The 11,102-nt window shown below is 34.2% G+C and overlaps 2 protein-coding genes across 11 annotated transcripts; both read left to right on the top strand.

The window, feature by feature from the left end:
* Positions 1-3,426: 3,426 nt before the first annotated feature.
* On the top strand, positions 3,427-6,396 carry LOC106415498 (polycomb group protein VERNALIZATION 2). Of its 9 annotated transcripts, none has more exons than XM_048766133.1 (15): positions 3,427-3,571; positions 3,711-3,896; positions 3,967-4,022; positions 4,103-4,170; positions 4,250-4,302; positions 4,379-4,456; positions 4,535-4,597; positions 4,673-4,716; positions 4,818-4,948; positions 5,071-5,242; positions 5,331-5,379; positions 5,489-5,572; positions 5,659-5,744; positions 5,876-5,965; positions 6,041-6,396. In XM_048766133.1, the coding sequence occupies exons 2-15, from the start codon at positions 3,765-3,767 to the stop codon at positions 6,246-6,248; spliced, it is 1,314 nt and encodes a 437-aa protein (XP_048622090.1). In that variant the 5' UTR covers positions 3,427-3,571; positions 3,711-3,764; the 3' UTR covers positions 6,249-6,396. The 9 variants fall into 9 exon arrangements, with proteins under 9 accessions (XP_048622090.1, XP_048622093.1, XP_048622092.1 ...); XM_048766136.1 differs by having other exon boundaries at positions 3,428-3,571; positions 4,403-4,456; positions 5,665-5,744; XM_048766135.1 differs by having other exon boundaries at positions 3,428-3,571; positions 5,665-5,744.
* A 1,942-nt stretch (positions 6,397-8,338) lies between these two features.
* Positions 8,339-10,715, top strand: BNACNNG59140D. 2 transcript variants are annotated; one of them, XM_013854834.3, is made up of 8 exons: positions 8,339-8,453; positions 8,547-8,586; positions 8,682-8,848; positions 8,947-8,986; positions 9,089-9,318; positions 9,414-9,450; positions 9,563-9,780; positions 9,885-10,715. In XM_013854834.3, exons 1-8 carry the CDS (start codon positions 8,430-8,432, stop codon positions 10,545-10,547), a joined length of 1,419 nt encoding a protein of 472 aa, XP_013710288.1. In that variant the 5' UTR covers positions 8,339-8,429; the 3' UTR covers positions 10,548-10,715. The 2 variants fall into 2 exon arrangements, with proteins under 2 accessions (XP_013710288.1, XP_013710287.1); XM_013854833.3 differs by having other exon boundaries at positions 8,682-8,857.
* The last annotated feature ends 387 nt before the right edge of the window (positions 10,716-11,102 follow it).

Below are 11,102 nucleotides of genomic sequence, written 5' to 3'. Positions count from 1 at the left end.
AAGAAGAATGTAATTTTGTAAAATTTAAAATGTAACACTTGTAATGATGAAACAATAAAGTGCATTAAAAACTTTTATATTTGCTTTATTAGAGTTTAGATAAAAATATTAAAATAATATATCAATACTAATAATAGTTTCGATTACAAGAAAGAAGGATAATATTTACGCTAAAATATAAATTTCGGGTTTTCGGGCCGGCCCTAGCCCAAACGGACTTAAGCCCAAAATACCCAAAGCCCAAATGGGCTTAGCCCGAAAGGCCCAATTTTTTTGGGCTTATAAAGCTAAGCCCAAGCCCGGTAATTTTTAGGGCTGGGCGAGCTCGGGCTACGGGCTTCGGCCCTAATTGACATGTCTACTTGCAAGGCTAGAGGGCATTCAAATATTGCATGAGTTACATATTCCTCTATTTCCCCACACCTTGGGCAATAATTATCGCACCTCATATTACGCCTTACTAGATTCCTCGTTACTGCTACCTGACCCGTGATCAATTGCCATATAAGATGGCACATCTTCCTTGGCGCTTTCAACTTCCAAGCAAAGGCTTGAAGTTTAGTGATACTTGGCTCTAATATTTCATTTTCCTCTTCTTGCTTCAATAGGTTCTGAGCAACCCAGTATCCAGACTTGACTGTGTATTGGCCATTTCTCGTGTAGTTCCAACAAAAAGTATCTCGACGGTGAGTAGAGCTTATAGCCATACTGCGGATGAGAGGTATATCATCAGGATGGACATAATCATCTAGTAATCCTACATCCCACTCCTTTGATTCCTGATTAATGATGTCACTGACTCTCATGTTTAGGTTCATCACAGGGGCTATAGGTCTAGCCGGTCTAGCAGGCGTCGTTGGAATCCACAGATCCTCCCACACCCTGACGTCGTAACCAGAGTGAATCTTTTGTCTGATTCCTAGCAGTAAAAGCTTCCTTGCTGCGGAGATGCGTGTCCACACATATGATGGGCTGCTAGTAGAGGTTGCCCTCAATGGCGAGGTCATCCTATAATATCGCCCCCTTAATACTGGGGCAACCAGTGAATCAGGGTATTGGACCAGTCTCCATAATTGCTTTGCCAGTAGTGCTAAATTGAACTCATGAATTAGCCGGAAGCCAATACTGCCCTCTTCTTTGGGTAAACAAACATTGTCCCATTTTGCCCAGTGTCTCCCTTTTTTGGAGGATTCGAGCTCCACCAAAATTGTGCAATGGCACTTTCACAGATCTCCAATGGGAGCAGAAACGTCGACATAACGTATGTCGGAAGAGCTAGTAAAATGGATTTGATCATTACTTCCTTTCCTCCTTTTGAGAGCCATCGACCAATCCATCCATTGACTATGTGCATCAGATTATCCTTTAGAAATGCAAAAAGTTTACATTTAGAGCCACTAATATCCTCTGGGATCCCCAAATACTTTCCCATCCCTCCATCATTGAGTATTCCAAGTGTATCTTTAACCTCTTGCCGGGTGGCTGCATTAATCCTCTTACCAAAGAGTAAGGAAGACTTGTCAAAGTTTATACATTGGCCAGATGCTTTACCATATTTCCTGACTACTTTCATTACTTCTTCACATTCACGGGGCTCCGCCTTACCGAAGAAAAGGCTATCATCAACAAAGAGAAGGTGGAATACCAAAGGACATGCGCGTGTAATCTCTATATATTACATACTATATATTATATTTTATTTCCTGCATAAGTTGCAGGTCATATACGAGGGACAATATATAAATATGTAATACTTAAAAAATTTTGTTTAGTAATTACACAGCTACAAAAGAAAATATTTATTATTCCAAGAGAATATAACTTAAACATACGTAAACTTTTAATAAAAAAACATCAATATATATTTCACTCCGCACAGAGTGCGGGTTATCACCTAGTTAATGTTTTATTTTTGAAAAATATTTTATGTTACTTGTTGTGTTTTTGATAGGATATACTAATATTTTGGCTTGCAATGTATATTTTTTTTTGGGTTAGAATTTCCACTTAATTTATTTTAAAATAATATAATTTATTTTATTAGATTAAGGGTTATTTTAAAATATAGATTTTATTCATCTAAAATATTTAATCAAATTAATCAGAAATTAATATATATTTTTTACATTTTTAAATCCAAACTATTTTGTTTTTTTTTGTGTTTCAAAAAAAAACAAGCTAAAATTTATAAATATATACATATATATATATTTGTACTCGTTCGGGCTCAGATCAGATTTTTTGGATTTCAGTTTTATTTATAACACGTCCTATGTCTCATACTAGTAAATTTATAAGTATAGATCGGGATCGGATATAACACATCAGTTTCAGGTCTGTTTTGTATAACATCATGGAATTCATAAAATAACCATATATCGTTTGGATTCAAACTATATTGATCGGTTCGGTTATGGCTGAAGTAAAATCTAAAATTGTAAAGTAAAACATAAATAATATATATTTATTTATATAGAATTAGGAATTTAAGGTATTTATTTAAATTTAAAATACTTATTGTTAGATATGATATCAAAATAAATATGAAACTGAATATTTGATGTACATATTCATGTTTTAAATATTTATATTGTATATTAATTTGGACATTCAGATCGAATTTTTGGATATTTTACCCGCTCAGGTTCGATTAATAACATTTTGGTTCTTATATGTTTTATAAAACCCTACAAGACCCATTTGGGTATTTTTTTACATTTCGGACCGGCTACAGTTCGGATTTTTTTGGTTTTGGTTCGGTTTAGACTTCGGGTTACGAATTTTGTGTTCAGCCCTATACATATTAGTAACATGAAAGTAATAACAACCAAACTGAACTAGAAAATTGGTCAAAAAGTCAGTTAAAGTCGTCAAAACTGGTGACTCGGTTTCAATATCAAAACTTGGTTTTGAAATTTAAATTTAAAACAAAACGGGTAAATTAAAAGATATTTTATATTATTTTTAATCGAACAAAACCGCACTACTTTTTAATCAAAACCGCACTATTTTTTTTTATAAAATCAACACTTGTCCCGCAAACCATATGAACCGCAGTGTAATTCCGCACTGCTTATATTATCAAAACCGCGGTTATCATTCGGACTCAATGTATAGCCTAGTTGTGAACATATATTTATGTGAACTGGGAGTTGTTTTGATCAATGATAACAATCAATTAATAATGTAGATGATGGATGTAACATGTTTACAACCTATGCAAATTATGCTGGCCAAAACGAAACTGCCCTTTGGATGTCAACTTCCAAATGTTGTTGTTTATCATGTTTTCAACTTTTATTATTGTAAAACGTTAGATTTCAGTTCTTAATTCTACATACTTCCCATCAATTTTCTTTCAATTGTCATATTAAAAGGAAATAGGTTTTTTTTTAAATGTAAATTATATAATTGCTTACAAAGGAAACAGAAATTAGCAAAAATAAAATAAAAAATAGTAGAAAAGAAAGTACAAAAAAGAGAAAGAGAAGATGGCGTGGCGATGACTCAGTGGCTTGCATCTACTCCTCATCCTCCTCCTCTCTCTCTCTCTCTCTCTCTCTCTCATCAGGTTCCAGAGCTTCTCATGTTAGCTAATTTAGCCCTTGATTTCACTTTGTTCTTTTTAGGTTCAACTCCTTTTTGTTGCTTTTCATGGATCTGTTTCTTCGAACTTTAATTTTGATTTCAATTAATAATCCTAATTGCAGAAACTCAACACGGAAGAAGAAGATTAGGAGATCTAATTGAGTAGAGGAGAGAGAATGTGTAGGCATAATTGTTGCGCGAAATCGTCACAAGAGGAGGAGGTGATTTCACCACCTGATGAGAATCTCTTGATCTACTGTAAACCTGTTCGTCTCTACAACATTCTTCGCATTCGCTCCCTTTTCAACGTAAATCAACCTCCTTCTCTAAATCATTCTTTTAGTGTGATTCTCTTAACTTGTTTCTTTGTTTGTGCAGCCATCGTTTCTTCCTAGATGCTTGAGTTACAAAATTCGAGCAAAGGGCAAAAGAAAGTATGATTCTTTAATCCTTTTCTCGGGTCTAATTATGGAAACTCATGAATGGTTTCTTCTCGTTTTTTTTTTTGGTTTAGGTCCGGATCTGCTGGGATTGTAGTTTTTAATTATAAGGATTGTAATAACACATTGCAGAAAACTGAAGGTGTGTGTTTTATTAGTTTCTACTTCTTCCGTAATTCCATATCTGTTTCCTTTTTTTTATTTACTATTTTTTCATGCAGTTACGGAGAATTGTTCTTGTCCTTTTTGCTATATGACATGTGGTAGCTTCAAGGTGTGCGTTTCCATATGTTGTGTTTCTTGCTCTTGTTATCTGAGAAAAGGTGTTCGAGATTGAGCTTACATTACAGTCCATTGTTCTTGTGTCTGCGCAGGGGCTGCAACTTCATTTGAATTCGTTTCATGACTTGTTTGAATTTGAGTTCATGGTATGCTGTTTTTTTTTATTCCAACTCTCTTGTTTTGCTATGAAATTCTAGTTACAGCAAAAAAAATTCCTATTGTAGCTTTCAGAAGATGATTACCAGACAGTTAATGTCTCTGTAAGACTTGATGCATTCGAATCAGAGGTCAGTTACTTTAAACTTGGTTAACTTGGGAGCTGGTAGAAATTGTAGTTGATATTCATTCCTTCTTTGTACCAGGAAGAAGTCAACCATCAAGAGAAATATGAGCTTATCTCTTTTTGGTAACTTTCAGAAGCCCTTAATAAGTTAAATGTATATACATTAATAGCAGCAACTCCTTGTCAGAACATCTCTATTAACCCCAACCAATAATGTTCTGCAGCTCGAAACGTCGTAAGCGTAGACAAAGAGGTGGTAGAAATAACGCCAGGCGACTAAACGTAACCTTTTTACCCATGGATTCACCTAGTTTAGCCAATGGCACAGATAATGGAACCTCCCTACTGAGTAATGGTAAACTCTCTTCTTCTCATGTGGTATACTGTGTCTTGATTATTCAGTTAATGTACTTGTCCTCTGATTCTTTTCAAAATATTTACCATGACTTATGTACATAAATGAATGGCATTCTACAGGAAACCATGGTTTAGGATATCCCGTGGCAACACAATTTGGGATGAACAATTCTTCACCAGCCATAGCTCAATGTTCGCTAGACTCGAATGCCAAAGCTGTGTTAGCAAGCGAAGCTGTGGTCTCGGCTGCTAAGTCAAGAAAGTTATCTGCTGAGCGATCAGAGGCTAGAAGGTTTGTTATGTTGTTCCAAATTGTTCTTCCTGATTATGAATAGGTGTTTACTCTACTTCCGTATTGACTCGAGAAATTTTTCTTCCAGCAACCTACTTCTTCAGAAACGCCAGTTCTATCATTCTCACAGAGTTCAGGTGATTCAATAAGCTCTTTTACATACTTAATAATGCTATGTCCATGTTGTTGTCACGGTTTTACTGTCACTAACCCAAAAAAAAAACTGCATGGGTTTGTGTGATAAAGCCAATGTCACTTGAGCAAGTAATGTCTGATCGAGATAGCGAAGATGAAGTGGATGATGACGTTGCAGATCTGGAAGATCGCCAGGTATTACCATGATTTCTTTCTGCGTTCATTAATATATGGTATATTGATGTAACGTGGTAATGGATTATGAAATATTTTTGTAAAAGCTGCAGATGCTTGATGATTTCGTGGATGTGAACAAGAACGAAAAAAGATTCATGCATCTTTGGAACTCTTTTGTAAGAAAACAAAGGTAAACTACTTTTCTTACAAGTTTAATGCGACATTCATGCCAACTATAAGAATAATTGATCTGGTAATATCCACCAGTAGCATGTCTGAATGATGGAACATTTTGGAAAATTAATGAGTTTTTGGTTACAGGGTTGTGGCGGATGGTCATATACCATGGGCATGTGAAGCATTTTCCAAGTTTCACAAGGAAGAGTTGCTTCATTCCTCACCACTCTTCTGGTAAATTCATCTCGTAAATATACACAATAACAAGTATTTGTGTTTGATTGTGGGATAAACCATAAACATGAGCAGGTGCTGGAGATTATTTATGATAAAACTATGGAACATTGGACTTGTAGACTCGGCCACCATCAACAACTGCAATATCATCCTCGAGAATTGTGATAGTAACTCAGACAACAAGAACAAGAACAAGAACAAGAGTGCGGACGTTGGCATCGACATTAACAGTAACGCCATGGATGTTGACGACGATGTCAATAACAGCAAAGCCAAGTGATAGGAAGATTTTCCTGACTTAAAGAACCCGGCTGCAACCTTCATCTGTTTTATTAGTCTGCAAACCGATTTCATTTTCTGTTGTTATCAACCGACTCCAATCTATTAAGTTTAAGTTTAGTAGGAAGAATGATAATTCGGATAGGTAATTTTTTTGCCAGTTGAGCATGCTCATCGCAAACTACAGTTAAAAAATAGATTCTGCTAAATTTTATCAGTAATAATTTAAAACTAAAATATGGGAGATTTTTCCAGATAAATAAGAGATATAACTAATTGTTTCTTTTTATTTTATTTATATCAAATGACCATTATATTGTTCAAATTTGAATTGGTTCGGGAAACCAAACTGTAGTCGGTTCCCGTCTATTCAGGTTTCGGGTTTTTGGGATTAAATTTTTTAGCTTCATTTGAGTATTTACAAATTTCGGTTCGGGTTTGGATCTTTGCGGATTCAGATAACCCGTTTAAATTATTTACAAAAATTTAAAATTTAGTATATACTTTAAATCTTTCAAATTCTAAAAATAAATAATATATTACGTATAAATTTGAATAATGTATGGTAAAATACCTAAACTTAATATATAAACTGGTTTTACTTGAATATATGGATAGAAAATCAATAGATATTTCAAGAATTTTTAGTGTTTTGAGTATTGTTTAGTTATTTTAGATAATTACTTTTGACTATTTGTACATATTTTCAAGTATTTTTACCAATTTCAAAATATCCTATATATTTTAGATTTTTTAATATATAAAATCTAAAACTAATTAATACATCTAGGTATATAAATTTGTTTTGGATACATACGGATATCTGAAATATTTTGGTTCGGATTCGATTTTAGTTCTCTATATACCAAAATTTTGAACTAGTTTGGATATTTAACCAATTTTGGTTTAGATTTAATATTATTTTTTTGGATCGGTTCGGTTTGGTTCTTCGGATTCAGATTTTTTTGTTGGACCCTAGATGGGTCAGTCTTCTTCGGTCATGTATACTCTGTCGTTTTTTTGGTTAACAACCTAATTTATTATTGTTTGCTTAAATATCTATTGTTCTATCTTACAACATATATTTACTATTTGATTCAGAATTTTTTTATTCATAAATTTGTTCACTTAGTTAAAAATACAAAAAGTTAAATCCAACCGAACTCAACACAAAATACCTGAAAATCTGAAATACTCAAACCGAACCCGAATGTGTATTTAAATGTGTATTCGAACGATCACACATGTTCTATTGGAGCACCAACACATCTGCTGTTATGTAGACCTGGGCGCAAACCGGATACTTGGTCTTTTTACTCTACTCGCTACTTTACCTTGCCTTGTACGAGTATTAGAATTTTTGGCTTGTACTTGTACTTAATCCAATCAAGTACTTAATAATCAAGTACTTGCCTATATTTTTAATACTTGCAAATTACTTGACAATACTTGATACTTGTTTATTTAGGCTTAAAACTTTAAAACTAAATGTACCAAAATTGATAAGTACAACTAAACATGGAATAAATACTTTTACTTTTCCATATATGTGTTACTTTATTCAATCAATTCAAGTAATTTGATTTAGTGTGTGTACATAACCCATTCAAAATAAGTATTTATAATATAAAATACCTAAAAAATAATATTTTTAATTTTATTACAGTGTCAGAAGTAAAACAAGTATTTTAATAGGTCATATATATTTTTAGAACCAAAAATAAGTAATAAAACAAGTAATGGGTCGAGTATTAAAAAAAAACCGTAATACTTGATACTTGATTTATACTTGCAAGTAGTAAGATTTGCGGACTTGCTACTTGACTTACAACGTCAAGTACTTGCATTTTTAAGCCGAGCACGAGTCAAGTAGCAAGTATTGACCGAGTATCAAGTATTAATGCCCAGCACTTAGTGTCATGTGCTTCCAGATAATTTATATTAATCGTGTACCAAAAAAAATTAATCTTTATACGCTATAGATATTGGGAAAGGTGTGTTAATCAATTTTGGTTTGTGAGCAAAGGGCCCATTGATATTAAAAGGCCCAGTATCATATTTTTTGGTTTTCCGCTTCTCAGGAAAGAAGCGCGGGAAATCATAAAAATTCGAAAAAGTAAAATACGCTGCAGAATCCTGAGTGAGGAAGAAAAGCAAAGAGAGCAAGAGACGTCGTAATCTAATGGAAGAAGTTCACTCAGCGGCGGTGAGAAATTCATTTCTATCCCCTTTTTTTTTGTTTTGTTCCTGAATTTCTGGGGAATTAGCTGAGAAATCGAGCTTTGTTTGTGTGTGGCAGGAACCTATTGGATACTCCGATTCTCCATTTACCATATCCCGTGAGTTATTTGAATTGAATGCTGGGAATTCTTCTAATTGCAATTTTCAAGTCTTGTTGTTGACATTTTTTTTTAATTTAATTTACGTCTAACAGAGCCGCCAGATATTACGAATTGGTTTTCAAGTTACGTCTATGAATCTCTTGCACTGACTTCTTCAGGCAAGGACGACGGTGAAAGCGAACCGAACGGGTTTTCTGTTAGAGAGGAAGATAAATACATTCTTGGTGCGGACAAAGATCATAAACCTATGAACAAGAATGTGGGTCAGGTTACAATTGATTCACTCTTCTTGGGTGGTTCTTTGATTTGTTATAACCATTTTTAAAATTCATTTTTTTTTTTAAATTTTTGTGGCAGATTCAAGAGACAAATCTCTATGAGTCACCACTCCCTTCTGGTATATACTCCTTTTGATTGTTAAACTTATGGTTGAACGTGGAAAGTCTCTAGCTTTTTTTTTTATGGGTTATGTTTGTAACTTTTTATGTGTGCTTCTCAGAACCTCCTGATATAGGCAATTGGTTTTCTAGTTATGCTTATGAATCACCGCCAGTCCTGGATACAAATGATGCTCTTTACTTTTCGGTTGGTGGAGAAGATAGTGAATGTGTACAGGAGACGCAAGCAGAAGAAGAAGAAGAAGAAGAAGAAGAGACTAACGACATTGAAGGAAAAGATGATGTTTGTCCTAGTTTGTTTGAGCAACAACTCGTCTCTTCTTCTGCAAAGGTACATAATTTTCTACTTCCTATGCCTTAGTGTTAGATTATCTTATATGAATCTTTGTTTCTCTTAGCTCTCTGATGCTTCTTGCTACTAATTAGGTTACAGATTTCTCTCAGTCTCAGCATCTTCTTTCAGGTTGGTAAAAAACTAGTTTTATTTGGTACATAAGTCATTACTGTTTCTGCTTTCTTAACATGTGTTATAGTTTAAGAACGCCAGAGTTTAATCTTCTTCTTTCTTTTATCAGAGCCTCCTGATGTTGGAAACTGGTTTTCAAGCTATGAGTATCAATCTCCTCACCTTTCAGACACTCATGAACTTGAATTTTGTTCTTCTGAGAAAGATGATCAACTAATTGTTGAGGAGAGTGACACTGAGGGAGAAAATAGTTCTGGTATTTTCCGAAAAACTAAGAGCAAGCAAGAGACTATTGCTCCTGGCTGGTTAAAATCAAATGACTGCACGGTAAGCTATCTTCTTGAACCTTGTAGTTCAAAGAAAGAGACTTGTGGGGGATCACTTTGAAAATCCATTTGTCATTGACACTTTCTCAATTTTGTACATGTTAGGAGGCCAAGGAGGTCTCTGCAGATGATGAATATTCAAACCAAGAAAGGGAAAAGAAGTCAACGGTTATATTGTTCAATGCTTCAACCAAAAAAGTGGACAAAGATTCAAGCTTCAAGCAAGAACCATTGTTCAGTGAAACGAAAGAAGAAGCAAACTTTATCCCCAAAGGCTACAACCCAAAACCACAATCATTAGCTTATTTAGAGGAGCTGAGACCAAAACATATCCAAGAAACCATTTCCAACAGGCAAATGTCTCCAAGAAAAGCTGCTCAAAAGGCTCGTCCAGAAGAAAATATGGAGTCAGTAAACCAAGAATCAGATGACAAGGAAAATGTTGACGGAAAAAGCACTGAAACTGGATTTATAACTATGAAGAAGGCAAGATTTAGAGAATCAAGAGACCAAAGTTCCATGAAGAAACCAATCAGAGGAGTTCTGGGGGAGTGCTTGAGAAGTAAAGAGCTAAAGAAGATGGCCACAGAAGAAGATGAAGAAAGAAAGAAGAAGAAGAAGAGAAGAGTTTTGGGTGGAATGTGGAATCATCAGCTTTCTGGGGGAGAGGAGACTGCAGGAAAATGGAGTTGCCCTCAGAAAAAGAAAGGGAAATCAGGACCGCCATTGAAACAGCTTCGACTTGATGCGTGGATGCATAAAGTCTGAGTCTTTGAGGAGGAGGCTTCACCAACAAACAATGTACTATAACACTACTAGATGATAATCTGCTAATTTTTATAATAATGTTTGTTCATTAGATAGTTTTAACATTTTGTAATACTACAATCTTTATTGATCATAAAATGACGAATACAAATGTTGGTCTCTTAAATATATCATCGTTGTTGAAGAGTTAATGTATTACAGCCCATTTTAATGATTTTTAAGACTTCATATGCACAAAAAAAATTAAGTTTTGGGGTTGACACAAATCACCAAAACCAAATAGGCAACATCGATTGTATAATGATGAAAGGGGATTAGATTTTCTGCTCTCGATTTGTTTACTACTGACTTTCCATAAGTGATTTCATTTTCTATCTCTATAAAATTGTGCTTTCGTTCTTGTTTCTGTTTCATTGATATGAATTTTTTTTTTTTAACTTCTTCTATGAATTCGATGAATTACATAAGTGTCAATTTAAAAAGATGGGTGTTTCTAAAAATTAGTTCCACTCCAGATAAAAAATTGTATGCATAAAGTATATACATTAGAGTAAG

This window comes from Brassica napus, chromosome C8 (assembly GCF_020379485.1).
Source record: "Brassica napus cultivar Da-Ae chromosome C8, Da-Ae, whole genome shotgun sequence".
Classification (NCBI taxonomy): domain Eukaryota; kingdom Viridiplantae; phylum Streptophyta; class Magnoliopsida; order Brassicales; family Brassicaceae; genus Brassica; species Brassica napus.
The sequence above is the reverse complement of the archived record's forward strand: the minus strand, read 5'-3'. Positions and strand labels throughout refer to the sequence as shown.